The 22,643-nt window shown below is 49.0% G+C and overlaps 2 protein-coding genes and 1 long non-coding RNA gene across 5 annotated transcripts; 1 reads left to right on the forward strand and 2 right to left on the reverse strand.

The window, feature by feature from the left end:
- Nucleotides 1-7,797, reverse strand: CD72 (CD72 molecule). Of its 2 annotated transcripts, XM_042914346.1 has the most exons (9): nucleotides 7,716-7,797; nucleotides 7,514-7,621; nucleotides 6,821-6,916; nucleotides 6,112-6,201; nucleotides 5,444-5,779; nucleotides 2,379-2,521; nucleotides 1,635-1,753; nucleotides 540-686; nucleotides 1-256 (listed from the first exon to the last, which is right to left on the reverse strand). In XM_042914346.1, exons 1-8 carry the CDS (start codon nucleotides 7,795-7,797, stop codon nucleotides 545-547), a joined length of 1,116 nt encoding a protein of 371 aa, XP_042770280.1. In that variant the 3' UTR covers nucleotides 1-256; nucleotides 540-544. The 2 variants fall into 2 exon arrangements, with proteins under 2 accessions (XP_042770280.1, XP_042770281.1); XM_042914347.1 differs by lacking the exon at nucleotides 6,112-6,201.
- On the forward strand, nucleotides 5,094-11,127 carry LOC122205688. 2 transcript variants are annotated; one of them, XR_006196197.1, is made up of 5 exons: nucleotides 5,094-5,228; nucleotides 5,685-5,937; nucleotides 7,535-7,596; nucleotides 9,246-9,301; nucleotides 10,708-11,127. It is a non-coding gene; the product is annotated as an uncharacterized LOC122205688 (long non-coding RNA). The 2 variants fall into 2 exon arrangements; XR_006196196.1 differs by lacking the exons at nucleotides 5,094-5,228; nucleotides 5,685-5,937 and having other exon boundaries at nucleotides 6,838-7,596.
- A 7,296-nt stretch (nucleotides 11,128-18,423) lies between these two features.
- On the reverse strand, nucleotides 18,424-21,606 carry SIT1 (signaling threshold regulating transmembrane adaptor 1). Its single transcript, XM_042912524.1, has 5 exons — nucleotides 20,328-21,606; nucleotides 20,078-20,213; nucleotides 19,934-19,992; nucleotides 19,755-19,816; nucleotides 18,424-19,664 (listed from the first exon to the last, which is right to left on the reverse strand). Exons 1-5 carry the CDS (start codon nucleotides 20,371-20,373, stop codon nucleotides 19,431-19,433), a joined length of 537 nt encoding a protein of 178 aa, XP_042768458.1. The 5' UTR covers nucleotides 20,374-21,606; the 3' UTR covers nucleotides 18,424-19,430.
- Nucleotides 21,607-22,643: the final 1,037 nt, after the last annotated feature.

The raw sequence follows: 22,643 nt of genomic DNA on the forward strand, positions 1-22,643 counted from the left end.
CCAATTCCACTATGGGAAGTTCTTGGGGAGGCCAAAATCTCTTCTAGAGACTTCTTCACCCACTTCCCCAGGAACAGTCCAGTTTCTGGGACAGGATTTCAAGCAGGCGGCAGTCTGGCTAGAAGTGTTGGGCATGGATCAGCCCTTGCCTGGGCACTGCCCACAGAAGAGTGAAAGAACATTGGAGGGAGATGATCTTAGGGCCTGCAGGCTGCAGTTACAGGTGAGGGGCACAGGCTCTTGTTGGCACATGTACCTGTAAGAGTAAAGCATCAGTGAGCTCCACATTCACTGTTATTAAGAATGCTCATCCAGCTCATCCCATCTTCTCAGACAGCCAAGAAGCCTCCCTCCAGTTCCAGGCCTTCCCTGCCCAACCCCCCCTTACATAAGCAGACCAAGGCCCTGAAGTCTGTAGAGGTGACTGTCACTCTCAGGAATAAGTTTTTCCCCTGACTTCTGAGCCCCTGCTCTGAGATCCTCTCCCTCCTCCCTCCCCAACTCTCCTCTCGTGCCTCAGTCCCATCCCTCGTGCTTACCCAACTCAGGGCAAAGAGTAGTCCTTATCTGGATTCCCGAAAGCTGCCATCTCACAGATGCAGGGAAGATGAGAAGTGCAGTCCTCCTGCTGCACCTTTGGCCAACTGGTTTGTACCTTGTAACATCTTGAGCTTCGACCATAAGACCTAAAGATTGGTGAAGTAGAACTGGGATAAAATTCTGCCCCTCCCACCCCACCCCCCCATTTCACCCCACCCCCACCCCCACTCCCTTCTCTCCCTTGCCCTGCATTAAATACAATGAAGTCCTAGCTTGCCCTGCCTGCCTAAGGCCACGTCTGGGCATGGTTCACGGGACAGATGTCTTTTCCAACCCGAAGAGGCTTTAGGACCAGGGGAGGGAAAAATCACCCAAGATGTTAAAGATGGAAACCCCAGTTAGGGAACATGGATGATGACTACCCTGTTTCAGGGTCCCTGGAGTTGATCTTCAAAGTTATCCCACTGCTCCCTTACTTCCTGGGGCAACTCTAGTGCCAAGTGGTCCTGACGGAGAAAGTGCCACCTCAGTTTCGGTAGCCTTGTCAAGGGACAGAAAGTTAGATGCCAGGGTTCATCAGCTGTGAAGCCCTAGCTAAAGCCTCACCTTCTTCCTCTGAGAGAAAGACGACATAGGTCCCAACCCAGTAACTTAAGGGCGCCTGGGTGACTCAGTCGGTTAAGATCCAACTTCAGCCCAGGTTATGGTCTCATGGTTTGTGGGTTCAAAGCCCCACATCTAGCTCTGTGCTGACAGTGCCGAACCTACTTGGGGTTCTCTCTCTCTCTCTCTCTCTCTCTCTCTCTTTTTCACAAATAAGTAAACTTAAAAAAAAAAAAAAAAAAAAAAAAAAGGTCCTCACCTAGTAACTTAAAAAAAAAAAAAAAAGTGCCAGGGACTGCTAGGTACTGGGGAGGGGACAGAGAATAAGACTGTCCTAAGAAGTTATTAAGTAAAGAAAATGCACAAATAGGCAATTACAATATTGACTTATGAAAGAGTTTTGGGAGCAGGAACTGGAGAGGAATCTCAATACTATGTCTTTATGAAGGAATTAAGGAGTTGGACATGCCCAGGAATCCTAACAGACTTACCCAGAGGATTTTTTACTATCAGCCTGCTGCCGCATCTTAATATAGCTGGAGATAGCCCAAAATGAACCAGGAGGATTAACTTCTGTCAACATCTTCCTCGCACTGTTGAGATAATTACTCTGAGGGGAGATTCAGAGAGATGAGAGGTATGTGGAAAATGATGAGAAATATTCCAATATGTTGGGGGGGGGGGGCAAGGGGGGGTAGGGGAGGGAATGGGCCAGTGGAAGAAAATGAACACTACAGGGAGCCCTATGAGCTTTGACCAAGAGGACTGTGTCTGACTGGTACATGACATCAGCTCATCAGTGACCTATCCCTGCAGCCTTCAAGCCACCATGCAGATGGAGGCTCACCCTTCAGTTCACCTCCCAGCTGGGTAAGAATTTCTGCCAGCCTTTGAAGGGGAGTCATTCCATGAGCTGCTCTGTTCACAAGGAGCCAGTCCTTTCAATCCAGCCCACCAGTTTGGGACCTCTCTGCCTGATATTCCATGAGAGTCAAAGAAGCTACTAAGCAGCGCTGAGAGCTGAGCAGAAAGCTGAGATGAGAAACAGGTTAAAGTAAAGATGGTTCATAAGCTTCAACTCTCATGCCACCTCCAGTCAGTTGGTAGGGGCCACCTCAAGCACTGTGCTGAGAAGCTGCACGGAAAAAGGACGCGTGCCACATGTGCACTGCCATTCCTAACTGACGGCACAGATCCCTCTACCCACTACGGTCTGTAAATGAGGGTATGCTTACTGAGTAATAAATCTCATTGAAGGTGGCCAGGTCAGAGGACAGAGATTTACAGTGGTTTTGGCTCTCATCCCAAGTTCTTGCAGTAAGTGAGATGTAAAAGCAACTCTTCTCATTCAGTATCCATCCTGAGGGACAGCAGGTATCTAAAAACCAGAAAGAATGTGACAGCACAGCCCAAACCCAAGAGGGAGATCTCCCCATTTGGGATGAAAGTGAGGACTCTGCGATCTGGTTGCTCACAGTGTCCCCCTCAGTCTAATCTCGGCACCTTTACTGACTTCTAACACTTGATCTTTACGATCTTTCTTCGGCCTCCCCTAGTAATTCCATTCCTACACACATTTAGGAAAAGCCTTTGGTATTCAACAACATCACTCCTTAACAGGCTGGGAGCTTTATTTTCATAGGGCTCATGGTACTACTACCGATTTCTGAATGATTGCAGCCTCCCCCCTACACCTTGGCTAACCTCACCTGGGCCCCCCATAAGTGTTCAGTAGGCTCTAATTCATCTCAATAGGTCCTTAAGCATTCCTCACTGCATATTCAAAACTTTCCCATACCCCTCAAGCTGCTAGCCACCTCCCCTTTCCTCCCCACTCTTCCACAAGTAATAACCTTCGTTCCTGTTCTGCTGAAATTGTCAGACACTTGATGTGAACTCTCTCCATTTCCTTCCCTTCCACCCCAAAATTTGTCCCTTCCCTGTTCCTCTGTTCCTGACCATAAGAAATAAACATCCCTCTTTCTTCAACAGCCCCCAGTCTGCGCTCATGATCCCAACCCACCTCTCTCATTGCTTTGTTCCATGAGTCCTACCTCCATCACTCAAAGATCATTCCTTCCCCACTCTCTCCCTCTCTTCTGTCTACATTTTCTCATGTCCCCACCTAGCTACTCTCTTGCGTTTCTGTCCCATGGCAACTAAAAGGAATAAAAAGTCAGTGTGGCCACCATGGAAGAGGCTGAGAGGATAAGGGTCATGCTGAAAAGTAGGCAGAGACCTTGGTAGCCAGGTGAAGGACTTTTTATATTACAAGGAAGAATAAGTCAACACGGGGTTTTACATAGAGGAGTTTTGTTCACTGGCTGTATCCCAAGTGCTTGGTCACAGCACTGGACCAAATAGTATTTATTGCATAACTTTTGATGTAATTAATTAACTGGATGACATGATCAGATTTTTGTTTTTAAAGGATCACCCCGGCTGCAACATGAAACGTGGATGGGGGAGGGAGGTGTGGAGGGATGTTTAGGAAAAACAGTGCAGCAAGCTGCCACAGTTATTGTTGCAGAAGATGGGGGTGGGCAAAAATGTGAACAAAAGTATAGATGCAGGGGTGGAAAATGGAGGGAGTTCCTCTGCCGGAGTCGGGCACTTGACTCTCGGGCACTTTCTGCTGAAAGTGACAGAGAAGGTGGTGGGGTAAGGAGCTATCGTGGAGGGCAAGCCACCGCTGCACAGCTGCCAGGCAGCATTGAGGGACCGGCTGGGATGGAGACTAGAGTTCTGGTGGCAACAAGCAGAATGACCACCCAATATGGCACACGTGGGTGCAGGCATGCGCCAGGTGGGCACTTGAGTTCATCAGGTGATCAACTCTGGTGCACCAGAAGGTGCAAAGGAACAAAAGAGCGAGTGGTTCAAGTGATGGATAGAGAAGTGCCAGCTGATGCAAAGGAAACAGGAGAGATAGTGGGTTAGAGGCCTCAATGAGGTTAAAGACGTGTAGGGAAAGCTTGGAGGAGGTGGGTGTGGTCAGAGTGGAGGTCTGAAGGAGCGCCTGGGCCTGGCGGGCTCAGTTGGAAGAGCATGCAACTTTTGCTCTCAGGGTCGTGAGTGCGAGCCACGCATAGGGGGTAGCGATTACATCAGTAATACATGCATATATACATACATAAAGAGACACCTGGGTGGCTCAGTCAGTTAAGAGTCTATTGACTTCAGCTCAGCTCATGATCTCATGATTTGTGAGATTGAGTCCCACATTGGGCTCTGTGCTGACAGTGCAGAGCCTGCTTGAGATTCTCTGTCTCCCTCTCTCTCTCTGCCCCTCCCCTGCTCGAACTCTCTCTCTCTCTCTCTCTCTCTCAAAATAAATAAACTTTAAAACAAACAAACAACAAATAAAAAACAGATCTTGGAGTTGAGATCGGAAACTAGCCTTTTAGTGGAAGAGCAGTTTAGGATGCTGGGACCTAGGGTGTAGCTGAGGGAACGGGTGACAGCACTGCACGGAACTGAGAGTCATAGAGAATAAGAAGGCTAAAGAAATGAGGACTGGGTGTGTCTGCACATAATCTTACTATCTAAAGCCTTGGGGGAGTTATCCAGATGCCCCCTAAACTAGACAGAGCCTAACCTGGACCATAGGCCACCAGTCCGTGAACATTCCAGTTGCCTTGGCCCTGGTGCCTCTAATCTCAGCCTGCTTTTTGCACCGCCTCTCTCCTTTTATGTGACCCCCTCCTTCACCCCCACACACTGCCTGGGCTCCTGCCTTCAAAATAGATGAACGCTCCACCCCAGTTCCCTACCCCACATTACCCACCCCCACCTCATTGTGAGTGCCACCCACACTTGAGAGCTTCAGCTACTTTGCCCCACCGCCCCTCATCAATCACTAATTCTTAACCTTTGAGGAATCTCAGATGTAGTGAGAAATAAAGCTATAGACCCTCTCTTTAGAAAAATGTGCAAACAACCAGTTTCACATCCAAATTCAGGGGGTTCCCAGATCTTTGACTCTGATATCAAACCACATGAGACCTGAGTTTGGTGCTTTGGACAGTGAGATCTGCATTGCTGGCTGCCACCCTCCTCTCCTGGAGGATCTGCCTTAGAGCTGGGTGAGTCGCCCTAAATCCAGTATGCAACTTGATCCTCCTCTCTGTTAGCCAAGGCTGCACAGCTTGTGTCAGCCACCACTCTGATTTACGACCCCTTTCCTCAACAACTTAATACGGCCCCTGATAGATAGATCCTGCCCCTGCCACGAGTGTGTCCTCATTTCAATCCGTCCCTCACGCACACCCTCCCATCTTTCCTCTCCCAGAGCAGATACCTGATAAGGGGCATGTGAACAAGGGCTTCATTGTATCCTGCATCCGGCTTAGCCTCTGCTCCAAGGTCCTCCTCTGCACCTCCTCACTTTGCAAGGCCTCCTTGGTCTTCTCCCTGTCAGACTGGCAGGCCTGTAACTGCTCTTGGGTAGCCTGGTGAACCCTCTGTTCCTCCTGTAGTGCTTCCTGACTCAGGGCTAGTTCCCTCTTGGACCCCTGCAGATCCTCTTCCCTCTTCCCCAGCTGGGTTATCTTTAGGTGGAGCTGCTGCCTCAGGCTGCTGTTAGTGGCTTCCAGAACACTGTTCATCTGCTGGAGCTGCTGAGATCCCTGCAGATCTGTTCAGCCATAATGAGATTTGGAGGACATCTTCCTCAGCCATGCTCTGGTGCCCTGAGACTTCAGCATCAGTCTTTTGTCTGCTCTTGTAAATTTTTGCATAACAGGCTGAAATATAGGATCTGACTGCCTAAAGCTTAAGGAGGTACTGGATCAGGTAAGGACAATTTAGGAAGACACGGCACTCTAAAACAGACCTGGCTGGAAACCAGACCAAAAGCTAATTAGGTGGTGGTGACTGGGGGCCCTGCCCAGAGAAGGGCAGCCGCTGGAGACAGTAGGGGAGAAAATTGCTTGGGGTAAGTGGGAAAGGGGGGACGGCCATACTCACAGCGCACTCCCAGGCAGATGGCGGCCACCCCTAACAGCAGGCAGGCGAGGAGCAGGCCAAGAAAGAGGTACAGCGTGCAGGCTGCGCGGCCTTAGGGAGACAGTGGGATGAAGGGCAGAGACCCCCACGAAAGTCTATAGCCTGAGGGGCTGGCTGGGTGGGTGGTATTCATGGGAAAGGGCATCCCTCAGAGGACGTGGTGCAGGCATGGTGGGTTTTGTCGGGTAGTGGGTTTCCGCAGGTAGCGAGGGAAGATGTTCCAGAATAAGGGCTGGGATTGCTGCTGGTAAGGATTGAGGGGCGCTACCTGGTAACATGGGACTAAATCTCAGACGGAGACAGAGGACGGGCATATAGGAGTGGGGACCATCGTAACGGGGGGAGACGGGAGGATCTAGGTCAACCTGTGGGAAAGATATATGTGGATACTGGGGGTGAAAAGGACGGGGAAGGGGGTCTCGGGGCTGCCCGCGCAGTCCGGAGGGCTGTTCCGGCAAACTCTCGGTACCAGACCGCACACCGCCGGGCAGGGCACCAGCCCAGCTGGGACCCCGCCAGCACTTCACTTCGCTATCACCTCCGGGAGCTGCAGCGCCGGGTGGGTGAAGTGAGGGCGACCGCCCTGCGGGAGGCCCCGCCGCGTGCCCGAGCGCTAGCCCTGCGGCGCGGGGAGGGCGGGGCGCGCAGGTGGGGAGGGCTCCGTACTCACCAGTGAGAATCCTCCCGGCAGCTGGTGACGCCACGGAGCTCCAGGACGCAGTTGGCTGCTCCGCCTGGAGCCTTGCGGACCGGTGGCTACTCCAGTCTGAAGATGGGAAGCCCCGGGAAATTCCTTTCTTTCCACCCTCTCCTTCTCCACCGCGCCGAGAAGCCTTCAGCGACACGCTAGAGTACTCTGGGACACGCTTAGCATTCTCTGGAGTTCTGCCTCTCCCCCAGGATTCTTGTGTCTCTCCCGGGTCTTACTATATCCTCTCCCCGGGGATCCCCTCCTCTCCCTCCTGGGTCTCCCCTTATGTTTTCCGCAGCCTTCTCCACCCCCCCCCCCCCATCGGCCTGCCCCAAATCCTCTTCCTGGAAGCGCGTCCATCCCCCTCCCCTGCCCTTTCTTCTCTGTCCCATGACTCCCCACTTCCTATTCGAACTCCTCTCCCCACAGGGCTGCCCTGACCCCTCCCCGGATCCCTTGTCTCCACCTTGCCCCCGGGGAGCTTTATTTTTCCCTGGCTCGCATTTATCCAGTGTTCAGTCTTCTCTTTCCTAAGCACCCCCTCCTTTTCCAAGGGTGTTGTCCCCCCCTCTCCAAGAATACTGTGGACTTGCAGCTCGAGACACAGCTCTCCTCACCCCCCCACCCCCCCCCCACCCCCCGCCAAACAGACAGGCTCTGAGCCTTCCGTACCTGCTTTGTCCCCTACTCCAGAAGAGGCCAAGCTCAAGGGCCCACCTGAGACTGAGACTGAGGGCACTTGTACATTCTCGTAGGTGAGTTCCTCATCCTCATCAGCCTCTGGGGCAGGAGAGGAGAGAAAAGGTGGAGGTGGGGTAGAGTCATGAGGGAGAATAAGGTTGCAAAATGAAGGAGATGCTTCTTCCACCCTTACCCTGTCCTGACCGGCTGGAGACGCTCTTCTTCAGGGGAGCCTTCACAAACCGCAGGTCTGCATAGGTGATGGCCTCAGCCATGGCCCTGAGCACCTCTGCTCGCACCCTTCTCCCCCTTCTTCCACTGGCCCCAAGCTTCCCTTGACACTCTCCCCTCTGTCCCTTCACACTCTTAGGCTCTGTGTTCCTTCGGTGACTGCACAGCTTAGTGCTTTACCCTGTGACTTCCAGTTACAAAAGAGGAAGATGTGAGCAAGTCTCAGACAGATGGGTTCAGTGAAGCAGATGGCATCCCTAAGCCTCTGCCAGAGGGACAGCCTGGGAAACTGAGGTCCAGAACATGTGGGTAGAGGCTGGAGGTGTCAGGGCTCACTACTCAGGCCTGTCCCTGTGTCCTGCCTGTGCTCCCCCTTCATGCATCCCAGACCCATTTTGGCAGTACTGGGCTCTAAATGCCTATCCTCCTGATCATCTACCCTGATTTGCCCCATGCTCTTCTCTTGGCTGCTCTGTGCACAGGCTTATCTATGTGTTGTCAGAGCTCTTTTGTACCCAACTAAACACAGAGGATGTCCCCAGTCATTGCTCCAGAATGGAACTCCATCCTCTCCATCACACTGGGGTATCCTACTTTGGAGCCCGTGCTCCTCCTCATCCTGCGGTTCCTAGCAGATGTAGGTTCCCAGAAAGAGGCCCTTGATTTGGTGGGGCTCATTTCCTTATCAGTTTGGGGGCTTTCAGGGTAGATTCAGCTCCCCTCCAGCTGTAGTCCTACAGGGCTTCTGAGGATCTCACACATAGGAAGGTTCTCACTCCAAAGCCCTTCCTGAGAATGTGGCAGCCCTTTGGAGGATGCAGAGGATCTGGGGCCACACTGCTTCTCTTCTATAAACTCCCCCAGACTCCCTCTTCACAAACTCTCCCTGGCCTTCTGGACCCTTGTTCCCTTCTGACTACATGTTTGGCCAATCAGCCCCTTCCCCATCCATCTTGCCCCCTGCTGGACTTGGGACATCTGAGCTGGATCCAGCAAGCTGAGTCCAGGAGGCAGAAGCTTGGGGATAGGCCTGGGCTGGGGGTGAGGATGAGGGACAACCCACAGCTTGTGCACTTTGGGAAAAGCCTGCAGCACGGACCACATATACTCCCTTGTGGGGGGTCAGGGAGCAGGTGAACAAAGGAGTAGTGTGGCGGTGAAGAAGGGCGGCAGCTTCTCTCAGAAGGGAGGCAGGGAAACAAAGCAGGGCTGGGTCCTGAGCGCACGGACTCTGAACCTGAGGTTTTGATATTTTCTTGTTTTGGTTTTAGTTTTTTTCTCTTACTTTCCTTTTAAAGGTCTTCCTTTAAAGAAGAGTCTCAACATTGTCCCTTTACACCCAGCCCCAAGGAAAAAGGGGGCATTCGTGGGAGAAGAGCAGGGGCTGGGAGGCCCTCATGGGTGCCAAGGGCCTAGCTGAGAGGGAGACCAGTGGGGGAGGAGGGGCTGTTGAACAGTAGTTCAAAGGTGCTCCCTAATGTTCTTTTACCAGGATGTGACCCCAAAGGGCTTACTTCCACAGGTGGGAAGAAGCTGGAACAAGACAAGGTATGTAGGTGGGAAAAAACCCACTTGCAGTGGGTGACATCTGCCCCCGCAGAACCTCTTCACACACTGCCACCTCTGTGGGGAGGAAAAAGGAAGGGGAAGGAGGTCCTCACCACATGTTAACAGCCGTAGTGTATGACTAGTGGTGTGTGGAGGGGTGCTGTGATGGGCCCTGTGGGTCTGTTGAGAGCTCTGCCCAATAGCACCCCACAGCCCACGCACAAAAAAGGGCCCACTGAGGTAGAAAAACACATTTGTCACCTGAGGAGAGGCAGGCATATTGCCTGTGTGTGAGTGTGCACGTGTGTACATGCATCCCCGGGTCTTTGCAGGATGTGGGGGTATCTGTGTGAGGTGAGCATCTATGTCAAGGCCTGCTGGGAGGATGAAGCTTTGAGGATTCTGTGGGCTGAAGGGTGCCTGTGAAAGCTGTTATTTTTTTCCATGGCAGGGAATGAGAGGCCATTTTCAGAAAAGTCTTAAAAGGTCATGGGGACAGATTATAGGAGTATTTCTTTTTTAAGACTCACTGTTTCCTAAGGTGTCCCTGCAGCTGTTAACCGTCCTTGCTTAACTAAAGTTTCCAACAACCTTGTCCCCTCCCCAGTCACCCTATCAGGACCTCCTCCAGATAACAAAGGACAGTGTGTGTTGGTGGCTCCCTGGGGGCCTCTGGGGCCTAAGAGAGTGAGTGGGAGCACATAGAACAGCTGGTGGCATGGGTGGGTGGGGGCTGTCAGGGTACTTGTATCTGTGGTGTATGGGGGCGGGGGCAGTGTGTACATAGATCCGTTTTGCAGGAACATCTGCAGGAATTCAATAAACTATAGATAATATCCCCGTTTTCAGAACCAATACACAAGCAAGCAAGGCCTGGAGGCCAGTGAAATACCAAACCAAGTGTCCAGTATGTGCTCAAAAAAAGAACCAATGGATATGCTGCCTAAATGGGACCTTGGAGAGGCTTCAAGAGAGAGAGTCCCCAAATGCACCTGGAGTGAGCTAAACTGCACATCCACAATGGCATAGACAACTTAAGCAGTCTTGGCCTGTGTCTCTGTCCTCCTTAGCTCTTGTGGGGATGGTTACACATCTCCTTATGACGTTCTGCTTTCCCTTCCAATGCCGCCTTTTGTGAATAGGGTGTGAGAGAGGGATCCTTCTTCCCCACATGTGTCTTTGCAATATTGACATTCACATTACCTTTCAAGATTGGATATCAGAAAGGACGCCTGAAACTCGTACTGTGCCTCCACTTGCCCAAATGTCAGGAGAGCCTGGGGCCTTTTAAGAGCTGAGAAGCCAGTGCTGTGCATTTCAGCTTTTCCATAACCATTATATCATATGAACACAGACACCAAAGCCCATTTCTTGCTCTCTCCTGGCCTCTCCATTGTTTGTTACAGGGACTCGGTTGTAAAGGTAGATAACAGGAGGCAGCCCAGCGATGAGGACAGCAAATGAGGAATTTGCTGTGTGGAAAGGGGCTCATCTGTATAAATTTTGGTAAAGTCCAGCCCACATCAAGAAGTCAAGGAAGGCTTATGAGACCCTGAAAACCAGGTTGTATACAACTTCATTACTTTAGTCCACTGGCTCTGGGAGGCTCTAATTTATAGACAGAGCATGGTAGGCAGAATAATGGCCTCTCCAAAATGTTCACACTTTAATCCCCAGAATCTGTGAGTATGTTACTTTACTTGACAAAAATGTAAATGTGGTTAAGGACTTACTGCATTTAGTAAAAACATCCAAGTATGTTAAATAATAAGAATAATAACAGGCATCTCTGTCTAAATGTTTTTTTTTTAATGTTTATTTATTTTTGAGAGAGAGAGACAGAGCGTGAGTAGGGGAGGGGCAGGGAGAGAAGGAGACACAGAATCTGAAGCAGGCTCCAGGCTCTGAGCTGTCAGCACAGAGCCCGACGCAGGGCTCAAACTCACAAACTGTGAGATCATGACCTGAGCCAAAGTCAGACACTCAACCAACTGAGCCACCCAGGTGCCCCACTAAATGTTTATTTTAATGGAAGTGGTTTTAGTATTTCACCCTTGAGAACAATGTTTGCTGTTAAGTTTTAGTAAAAAGCCTTCATTATATTTCAGCAGTTTTCCTCTTTTTCATTTTTACATAGAATTTTTATAAGGAACTATATTAAATTAAGCTGGCTCTAACTATTAAATATGGGAGCTTTTCTTCTTTTCCTATAGTTTTGACTAAATTAAATGGCATGGAAGCTATCATTATTTAAGAATAGATAAAACTTAGTTCTGGTGTCATTTGAATGCAATCTTTTCTAAAAGTAGGTCTATAATCACCTTTTTATTCTAGTCTTTTCTAAGATAAGTTGAGCTATTCAAGCTTTCTTCTTTCTCTTGGGCCAATTTTAGTAATTTACATTTTTCCTAAAATGTATCTATTACCTCTAAATTTTCAAGTTAGTTGAGGAATTTTATTTATTATTATTATTATTATTTTTTTTTTTTTTTTTTTTTTTTGGGACAGAGAGAGACAGAGCATGAACGGGGGAGGGGCAGAGAGAGAGGGAGACACAGAATCGGAAACAGGCTCCAGGCTCCGAGCCATCAGCCCAGAGCCTGACGCGGGGCTCGAACTCACGGACCGCGAGATCGTGACCTGGCTGAAGTCGGACGCTTAACCGACTGCGCCACCCAGGCGCCCCTATTATTATTATTATTTTTAATGTTTATTTATTTTTGAGAGAGACAGAGCATGAGCGGGGGAGGGGGGGAGAGAGAAGGAGACCTAGAATGTGAAGCAGGCTCCAGGCTCTGAGCTGTCAGCACAGAGCCCTACGCAGGGCTTGTACTCACAAGCTGCAAGATCATGACCTGAGCTGAAGTCAGCCGCCCAACTGATTGGGCCACCCGGGTGCCCTGATGAGGAATTTTAAGTTGCACCTTTTTATAATTCTTTAATTCTTTCTTCTAACTAATATTGTCTATTTTTACTCCTTTTTTCTTTGTGTGTGTGTGTGTGTGTGTGTGTGTGTGCATGCTTGTAAGAGGTTTATTAGCCCTTTTATTTATTTATTTTTTAATGTTTAATTATTTTTGACAGAGAGACAGAGCATGAATGGGGGAGGAGCAGAGAGAGAGGGAGACACAGAATCTGAAGCCAACTCCAGGCTCCGAGCTCTCAGCACAGAGCCTGACGCGGGGCTCGAACTCACATACCTCGAGATCATGACCTGAGCTGAAGTCGGAAGCTCAACCGACTGAGCCACCCAGGCGCCCCTTTATTAGCCCTTTTAAAGAACTTTTTAAAGTGTATGCTCTTTAGTATTTTTGTTGGTTCTCCGTTTCATTCATGTCAGCTTTTGATATTTCCTGCTTATTTTTGGTTTCTTGTTCTTTTTGTAATCTATTGAAATAAGTACTCCCCTTTCTCTCTCTCTCTCTCTCTCTCTCTCTCTCTCTCTTTTAAGCTTGCTATCTTTATAGCATTTGGGGCATATATGATACAGGGCAATTGAGATGGCATCCAGTATTACACTATTTTTTCATTAAGCATTTAAATTTTGTAAATACTATAATTTTGTTCTTTTTTAAAACCAGCTTTACTGTATTGTAATTGGCACGCAATAAATTTTATCAGTATTAAGTGTACAATCCTATGAGTTTTGACAAATGTATTCAGTCATGTAACCACCACCACAATCAAGATCCAGAAGACTCCCATCATCCTAAAAGTTCCCTCCTACCTCTTTGCAAGCAATCCTCACACCACTTCCAGCTGGTAACTTAAATTCCCCTTGTTGGATACCAGTATTACCACTGTTTTCTGTTTATCTGCCTGGTGTCTCTTTCCCATATTTTTAATTTGAATCTTTATCACTTTGCCTTTTTTTTCTTTAATGTTTATTTGTTTTTGAGAGAGAGAGAAAGAGCGCATGTGAGGGGCAGAAAGAGAGGGGGACAGAGGATCTGAAGGAGGCTCCTCGCTGACAACAGAAAGCCTAATGTGGGGCTTGAACTCACGAACTGTGGGATCATGACCTGAGCCCAAGTAGGGTGCTTAACCCACTGAGCCACCCAGGTGCCCCTTGATCACTTTGCTTAGAAGAAGTATGTTTCTTCTAAGTAGCATTGACCAGATTTTGACTTATAAGAAAGTCTTAGAGTCTTTTAATGGAAGAATTCAGTCCACTCATATTACTATACTGAGTGATATATTTGATTTATTTCCATCTTACTTGTTTTTGAATTTGTAAACATTGTTGTGAACACTTCTTTACCTTTGTTGGATTGAATGAATGGCTATTCATCCCATTTTCTCCTTGTTAATTTGGAGTTTGTCGTTCTATTAATAGTTACCATCTTTTGCCTTGTTCTCTGAAATAGATGCACATGATTGTTCTAGTATGTGAAAACAGAACAACTATTTCCATCATACTTTACTTATCTTCTACTTCCTCCCCACCTCAATAAGAAATGGTCTTTAGACTACTTTCACTACCTTTCCTCCTCCTTCCCCCCCACCACCCCAGATCCTTGGAACACTTAACCTTTGACTTACCCTCACCACCTGATTCCAGAGTTTTCTTGAGATGATTCATCCCTATTAGAAGTTCCTTTACAATGTATGTGTTCCTTCTGTTTCAAGAGTTTTAGCATTTATATGATGTACTATACATATATAGAAATATAGATATAAATATATAGATCATGGTTCGTTGCACTCCACCGTTTTCTTTCCTCTTCCCTTGACCTTCCCCTATCTTGAAGTCTGTTCTAATTCATTTGTTGTTTCATTAGAGTCTTTTCTTAAAAGTGTTTCTCAGATGAGATACTGACTAATTTTTGCAAATCTTCAAATATCTTTCTTTCCTTCTTTAGCTAGGCCCTGGTTGAAGGCCTTTTCTTCCATTAACTCACATTCAGTTTTGCTGTCTTTTAACTTCCAGGGTTGCATAAGAAGAAAGAGCTTTCTTTCTGCTTGGAAATGTGTAAGATTTCCCTTATCCTTAGAGTTCAGGAATTTTAACCTGTATAGGGCTGTCTTTCTTCAGCTCAGGGAAATTTCACCTATTATTTAATCATAACCTCTTCTCTACTGTTCCTTTTCTCCTGGAACTCACAGAATTTGCAGGCTAAATCTCCTGGGTCTGGTTCAGTCTCTCATCTTTCACCACATAATTTGCATTTCCATATTTTTGTTACATGTTTTGAGATATTTCATCTGTTTAATTTTCTGGACCTCTTTTGGGGTTTAGGAGTAACCATCCTCTCCTTTGATTTATGTATGGAAATTTCTAGTTCTGATATCACATTTTCTAGTTCAGGGAAATCTTTTGTGTTTGACCTTCACACGTATCTCCTCCAGGCTCTCATTCAGTCAGAGATCATTTGTTCCCTCCAGCAGGTCTCTCTGCCTTCTGGTTTGTCTGCATTCTCCTGGCCTCAAAGGCCGAGAATTTCAACCCACCATTAGTTTTTCAGAGAGCTGGAAAGATTCAGCAAAGCCACTGATTGTTCCTGGGAAGTCGGCTGTTTCTGGGACTTGCTGCCTTCCTGAAGGTCCTTGTTCTTGGCTCTGAGGCTGTCCTCCAGAAACTGGTCTGCAGGAAATTCTCTCTGCCAGGAACTCAGAAGAGCCCATTTAAAGTTCGTCCTCTATAGCTGGGAGTCATCAGGGATTGTGGAATGGAGAGGGTTTCCATATACCCAGACTCTCATACACCCAATGTGGGGATCAAACTCAGGAACCATGAGATCATGACCTGAGCCGAAGTCGGACACTTAACTGACTGAGCCACCCAGGCGCCCAGCACTTTTTTTTTCTTTAATGTTTTTTTTTGAGACAGAGAGAGAGAGAAAGAGAGAGTGTATGCGCACTTGAGCAGGGGAGGGGCAGAAAGAGAGGGGGACAGAGGATCTGAAGTGGGCTCTGCACTGACAGCAGAGAGCCCGATGCAGGGTCTGAACTCACAAACTGCAAGATTACAACCTGAGCCAAAGTTGGACACTCAACTGACTGAACCACCCAGGTGCCCCTCAACCTCAGCACTTTTAACTTTTGGGGACAGAAATTCTGTACGATGAATGGCTGACCTGTGTGTTGTAGGATGTTCAGCAGCATCCCTGGCCTCTACCCACTATATATCAATAGCACTCGCTCCCCAGCTGTGACAACTAAACATGTCTCTGGACGTTGCCAAATGTCTCTTGAGGGGCAAAATCACTTCTGTCTGAGAACCACTGTTGTATACCTTTCGATTCTATTTGATTTTTATAACGCATGTGCTCACACTATTGCTCAGTACTCAGTGCAGTACTGAGCACTATTGCTCAGTGCTCAGTAATTAAACATTTAGCTGAGATCATGAGATAGGGGAGAAAATATGAAGCTGTTGTGAAGGAAGCAAAAACAAGAAGTAGAGAATTTACAGTAGAAGATGAGGAAGCAAGTTAGCAAACTGGGAAAAAATTAGGAATAAATAAAAGAAGCAGAAACTCTGTCAGAGAGAGTATCTGAGTTATGGGACAGGAGGAGCAGGAGTGGGAAGACCCATGTACTCCTTTCTCCAAGGTCCCCAATGATGCTGAGATCTGAGATCTGAAATCCAATAACAACAGTCTGCAGATGCCCAAACATACGATAGCCACTATTCGGTGATTCCCACTCCATTCAGCTTGTTAATTGCCCAGGTGTCCTAAAAGTAAACACCCCTTCACTTTTAAGCTAGGCTAAAGGAGTGTATTCCTTACAAACAAAGCCCATAGACTTAGTGCCCAATGAAGAGATGGGTTCTCCACTGTGTGCTGTCAGTACTATATTCACTTCTTAGCATAATACTTTGAGAGAGACTCTGCTTGGGCACCTAGGTGGCTCAGTTGGTTAAGCATCTGACTCTTGATTTTGGCTAGGTCCTGATCCCAGGGTTGTGAGATCAAGCCCCACATCCGGCTCTGCTTGAGAATGGAACCTGCTTAAGATTCTCTCTCTCCCTCTTCCTCTGTCCCTTCCCTGTTCATACTTTCACACTCCCTCTTAAAAAATAAAAAATAAATTAAAAAAAGAGAGACTCTGCTCAAGCAAAACAGTGGGAATGATGAGTAGACTTCACATAAGGTCTGTAAAAGGAACTCTAGAGAGCTTTTCCTGGGAAGGTGGGGGAAAAAAAAACTTAGGCCATCCATCAGAGCTGTCATGTACAGGAGGGAGAAGTGTGCTTGTATGATTGTAGCTCAGGAGGCAGAATTGATGACAAAAATAATAGGGGGGCAGATTTTGGCTCCAAATTAAAAAAAAAAAAAAGTTCTCTCAAAAAGAAAGACTGGAGAGGAGTGCTTGTAAGGTAGCGAGGTCCCTATTTCTGGAAATGTTTAAGAAGTTGGTAGGGTGGTTCCTGCAGTGGGTATAAGCTTGGGCCAGATCTGTCAGCCTCCTCCCAGTTATAGAATTCTAGATATTTAAAAACCTGGAAAGAGGCACACACTAGGCAAAATATTTTAGGGTCAAATGGAACAATAGTACATTTAAGTAAGGCAGAGGAGGGTGGCTGGTGGAGGAGTTGAGCAATAAGGGAAGATCTCAGAGGTTCAGCATCTTCCGCTGGCCCTGGTGTGCTGGTCTTTCCCCCCACAGAATTAGTCAGAACTCGTGGTTGCAAGAGATAGAAAATCTAACTTAGAATGACTTAAGCAAAAAAAAAGAGAATGCATTAGCTTACATAACCAAAAAGTTCAGAAGGCAGATCTAGCTCTGGTCATGTCTGATTCCAAGGTTCAAATGAAGTCATTAAGACTTGGTCTCTCTCCATGTCCCAGCTCTGTTTCCCTCCTTAGGGCCAAAACAAGCTTGGAAGTTTAGACTCTTCTTGACGGAGTACAGAGCAAGGCCAAAAATGGGAGGGGTCTTGGCTGGATGGCTTCCTACGCCCCGCCCACCTATAAGTAATTCCTTAAGAACTTCCAATCTTTGAGCATTTGGCCGTCCCAAAGACCCTTCCTCTTCAGATCTTAGGCTTATCCTCTATCCTCTTAGCTGGAATTTCAGGAAGAGGGAGAAAGCTGGGGCTCCAGAGTGGCTTCCCCTAATGATCCGCCCCTGGGAATTTGCCAGGAACAGGGCACTTCTTATGGCTGGAATCATAACCAGTCAGGGAAGGGAGGCCACTAAGGAATGCACTCCTGGAGCTACAGAAGGGGAGAGAACTACCAGGTATTTGGGAAAGGAGTTGACCAGCTAGAGAGATGAGGCATGGGAGTCCTCGGAAGGTGTCTGAGGTGGATCCGGCTTCCCCAAATTATGTTTCCCAGATACAGGGATCAATGAGTAAGTTGCCACAGTCCTGGCCTGAGGGCCTGAGGGCCTATGCTAGGGCACGAACCTCGGTGATAGACAAGACAGTGAGAAAAATTGAAAGGTTGTAGGGATCAGGGAACCGCAAGTTTGGCGCTCAGCGAAGTTCAGGGCTAAACTCGGCGCGGGGGGTGTGGGGGGGTTGGATAGGGAGGATGGGGGGGTGGGGAACGGAACTGTCGGGACTACATTTCCCAGCATGCCGCGGAGGGGCAGCTGTACGCATGCGCAGAGGTCGTGGCAGGCCCGCATGGTGCCTGGCGGGGGCGCTCGGAGTTCGATCGTGAGCTGGCGGAGACCTCAGCAGACAAGGGAAGCCGGTGTGGGGGCGGAGTTTAAGGCCTGGGTTGGTGGTGGTACTGGCTCGGCTGCAATTTCCGGCTGGTCCCAGAGGTTGGGGGACCCCAAATCCCTTCTCTTACAGAGTCAGGCTGTCACGTACCCCAGACCGCGGACACATTGAGCAGTCTTCAGACTAGCAATTCTCAGAACCCCACATCCCGCTGCCAGTGGTTCCCTGCATCCAGTGCAGGCCCCGGAAGCCACCTTCCCTCCCACACAGCCTCAGCTGCCTGCTCTTTACCGCGACCGGGGCCTCATCCGGGGGAGGTCTATGTTGGGGTCCTCAGAGGTCCAGAAACCCCGGGACATTTGGGTTATTCTGTGTGTGTGCAGAGGGTCCCCCATCTCATTGGGATCACCAGGCTGGGCTCAGGCGCACCGTTCCCTCTTCTGCTTTTCTCCGAGACTGTGAGTGGGAAGGGGAGAATTTCAGAAGTAGAAGCCTCGGCTTCCACTGTCTTCTACCCGTGAAGCCTCCGAAAGGTCTGTCAAGCCACACTTGCCTCTACAGAGGCCGTAAGAAGATGGGTTGTGGTAGACCTGAGGTTGTGGCTGGTGGCAACGCAGTCATGGAGGCCATGGGGAGAGTAGGTTGGGGGCTGGTGAGCTCCAGGTGATGGGAGTGGGGTGACTGCACATCCTGGCAATGTTCTAGCAGCAGCTTGAGGAGCAGGGCTCTTGCCTCCACCCCAGCACCCACCCTTGGCACTGTTGATGCCACCGACCCCAGCTTGGTCCATCTTCCCCAGCTAGGTGCCCCCGGAAGTGCTCTGTGCAGACAGCAAAGCTCACACCCCTACAATGTGGGGCCTGCTGCAGGTCTCTAGCCCTCTAGATAAAAATCTAAACACTTTCTGAGACGTAGAAGTTTTATTTGAAAACTTGGGGACACAACAGAGGCAGCAGGATGTGGACTAGTATTCTCCTGCCAGTGTTCTTAGATAAGAAGCCAGGCTTGGGTTCCTCAGGTCACTAGATTCCAGGATCCCTCCAGACTATGGGCTCCTGAGGAGTATACCCATCCTTGTCTTCTCAGGCTGTTCCCCTTTCCACCACTGCCCACTTCCTGTGTCCGAGGGAACACTGAAGTGTTAGGGGTAGACTTTAAAGGAGCGGAAGTGGAGAATCTGGTTAAAATCCACAAGGAGGAGGAAGTGAGAACCTAGGAGCTTGGGGCCTTAGAGTAATAGATGGGGGGAGGTGGATGGAGAGGGGGCCACTGCCTTTGTTTCCTCCCTCCCCAAGAAACTGGGGACCTACTTACTGTTCCCCTGAGATGTCTCCCTCATAGCTCAGATAGGAAGTTTGGGGAACATTACCTCCTGTGACTGGGCAATGGCTGCATGTCTTGGGTGGGGGTGGGGGGCAGCTGGGAAACAGTCATTCCAGGGACAGGGTAGCAGTAGGCTAATGGAGGCTGGGGCGATGCTTGCCCCACTCTGCCAGGCCCTCCATCTCAGCTGGGTGCAGGCTGGCTATTGGCATAAGCCTGGTCTGGGAAGGAAGTCCGCGCTCTGCGGGTCTGGGCACATACTGAGGCGTAGAGCTCAGGCTCAGGGCCTGAGGCCTGGGGCTTTGGCTCAGAATCCAGCACCACCTCTGAGTACTTGATGGGGGTTCCAGGGCTGGGGATACGGCCCTGAGAAGGCCGCAACTGCAGGCTGGTATAGCACATCACTTCCTCTGCAGCCTAGAGATTCAAAGCTGTTAGAAGTTCACTGGACCCTTGGAAAAGCCCCCACTTCCTTCCCTCCCCTCTTCCTCACCACAAATGACTCACCGTGCTGGGGCCTCTAGGCGTTGGATCCTGCTGATCTGGCCCTGGTTCCTGAGACAGCCGACCTGGGACAGGGAACAGTAGTGATCTGGTTACTTCTTGTTCCTCCTCCTGCAGTCCCTTATCCCACCCACCCAGGACGTGCGTGGCCTCTGTGCCCCTCCCCTCTGTCAGCTTCCTACCAGTCTGAAGATAATGCAGGTTCCCATACAGAGGGACCTCTTCCACAGACCCTCCAGGGCTGCAAGACAGAGATTAGAGGATGAGTGGGGACTTCTTGGTAAGGAGGAACTCTTGATCACCTATCTCTGTTGTCCCCTACTCACCGTCTCTGTCCTGGGTGGCTCTGGCTTCGGCCACTAGTCCATCGGAACAAGTGCGCAGCCAGTGAGATGAGAAGCAGCAGCATCGCCGCCACTAAGAGGGCCCATAGTCCCCAGGCCTGGGCAATGGAGGGGATTCCTGTGGATGCCAGAGGATGGATGGCATTACTGCCCAACGCAACCCTCCAGGTCCTAGCAAGTGGGACATGGGACCATGTGACCCCTCCCCCTGCCCCTGCCCCGCCCAGCTCACCGGGCACTAGCTGATCCGAAGTGTAATTGTCATATCTGCTCCTCATGACTGCTGATGTGGGAGCCAAGTCTGCAAGTCCTGTGCCGAAGGGTCAGCCTGGTTTACGACCTGATAGCCGCTGCAGGCCCCTTCACTCTCACCCCTCCCTGGGCCCGGCCCCCACAGCTCAGCATCTCCAGTACTGGTGGTGGCAGAGTCACTGGTTTCCGGGGAGGAAGGGGGAGGGGATGGATGAGTGCAAGAACAAAGACACCGCCCTGTGCCTGCACCTGCGCCACCCAGCAGCTTCCAGGCTTCCGCCCCCACCCTTTGTGGCCCTGTACCCCCTTTGGCCAGAGGAGATGCAGGCCTGAGATTATGTGCCGCTGTGCAGGTAAGCCCATAAAGACTCGCAGGGGACAAAGTAGCATGAGGCAGGAACAAGACAAGGAAGCCACACCTTATGACAGAGATTCCCTTCTGCCACAGGTGTCTGCCTTTTCTCTCCAACTCTGAGACCCATGCAAGAGAATGTATTCCTCACTGAGCATGCTGCAAAGAGGAATGGGATGGGGAGGCCTCCCGATACCTACAATCCCACCACACCCTAAGGCTGACTGTAGGGGATAAGATCACCATTGTCCTTATTACTGGTATAATAGTTTAGGGGATAGAGGAAAGTTAAATTCTCTGCTCCAGACCCACTTCATCCAAACTGTCCCTAAGAACTGTCAATCTCAAAAGTTACTTGAATTAAAGAAACCTCTGCCCCAGTACTATCCTGGGAAACTGAGCCATGTCTTTGCACTTGTTCACTTCAGGGAGTAGTGTACCTGCCCTACCCAGATATAGACCAACCACATGGGATGCTATTGACATGGGAAGAAGGATTTCAAGTTCCTTAGACCAGATGTCAGTGATATGTCTGGCCAAATTCCCTAAAGGCAATGATCAGTTGAGGACCATTTATTATATTATACCTGGCCTGAACCACCTGTTTACATTGACTGTGCCAGTTGGCTTAGGTTCAAGGTTTGGACTACACTGCTCTGCAACCAGGCTGCCTCCTGATCATCAGCTAAACTATGACAACTCCCCTGAGTGTGGGTCTCTCCTCTCTACCCTGCCCCTTACCTTTCTGGAAGAACAAGAAGATACACTCTTATTCCATTCATTTCATTAGCATACATATACTTCATTCATTTAAGTCACACGTGCTGATTGCTTGCTTATGTGCCAAGCTTTGGAGATAAAATTGTGAGTGGGAAATGGTTTTCTTCCTCAAAGTGCTCTTGATCTAATTAGGAACACGACCCTGTGTATCCCAGACAATTAAAAGGCAGCGTGGAACACAGGGAAACTACCCAAGTCTGCCTGGAGAAGTCCTGGGTGGAAGAGCTGGGGGTTGGGATGATATGAGGTGCCTGATAGGGAGACAGAAATGAGTTGGAATCTCTGACTTGCCTCTTACCTGTATTGTACCTGATTAACTTACTCAACCTTCCTGAACCTTTGTTTCATAATTCTTTATTTTTTTTTTTTTAATTTTTTTTCAACGTTTTTAATTTATTCTTGGGACAGAGAGAGACAGAGCATGAACGGGGGAGGGGCAGAGAGAGAGGGAAACACAGAATCGGAAACAGGCTCCAGGCTCCGAGCCATCAGCCCAGAGCCTGACGCGGGGCTCGAACTCACGGACCGCGAGATCGTGACCTGGCTGAAGTCGGACGCTTAACCGACTGCGCCACCCAGGCGCCCCTGTTTCATAATTCTTTAAAAGAGCTTAATTATATTTACCTGTTGGGTCATATTTCTTTCTCTTTTTTTAAATTTTTTTTATGTTTATTTTTGAAGGAAAGAGAGAGAGCGTGAGTGAAGGAGGGGAAGAGATGGAGACACAGAATCTGAAGCAGGCTCCAGTCTCCAGGCTGTCAGCACAGAGCCCCTCGTGGGGCTCGAACTCACAAGCTGTGAGATCATGACCCGGGATCATATTTCTTTCAACAAGGATTCATTGAGTGCCGGCTAGCACCAGGTGCTATACTTAGCTATAGGGATAAAATGATAAAGAAAAGAAATATGGCCCCTGCTCTCCTGCAATTAACAGTCTAGCAGTATTTTCTTTTTATAAGCAATTTTCATAGAATAATTGACTTTTAATTAACTGATTTTAATAAACCAAAATGGATTTTTTTCCAATTTTATTAAGATATAATTGACATGTGATAGTGGTTTTGATCAGGGAAACAAAGGCAAGAAAAATGTAGTTCAAATTTCCTTACAGCTTGCAAGCCCACTGATAGATACCTGAAACATGCAGAGCGTGACCTTCCTCAA

Source organism: Panthera leo, chromosome D4 (assembly GCF_018350215.1).
Source record: "Panthera leo isolate Ple1 chromosome D4, P.leo_Ple1_pat1.1, whole genome shotgun sequence".
Classification (NCBI taxonomy): Eukaryota; Metazoa; Chordata; class Mammalia; order Carnivora; family Felidae; genus Panthera; species Panthera leo.

Excerpts from the sequence above, each read along its gene's own strand:
- CD72 (XM_042914346.1), bottom strand. The coding sequence starts at position 7,797 with ATGGCTGAGGCCATCACCTATGCAGACCTGCGGTTTGTGAAGGCTCCC. Across the intron at positions 6,917-7,513 it reads TGGAGTAGGGGACAAAGCAG|ACTGGAGTAGCCACCGGTCC; the intron begins GTACGGAAGGCT and ends TCCCATCTTCAG. Across the intron at positions 2,522-5,443 it reads GTTCACATGCCCCTTATCAG|ATACCTGCTGTCCCTCAGGA; the intron begins GTATCTGCTCTG and ends TCTGGTTTTTAG.
- SIT1 (XM_042912524.1), bottom strand. The coding sequence starts at position 20,373 with ATGAGGAGCAGATATGACAATTACACTTCGGATCAGCTAGTGCCCG. Across the intron at positions 20,214-20,327 it reads TTCGGATCAGCTAGTGCCCG|GAATCCCCTCCATTGCCCAG; the intron begins GTGAGCTGGGCG and ends TGGCATCCACAG. Across the intron at positions 19,993-20,077 it reads AGCCACCCAGGACAGAGACG|CCCTGGAGGGTCTGTGGAAG; the intron begins GTGAGTAGGGGA and ends TCTGTCTTGCAG.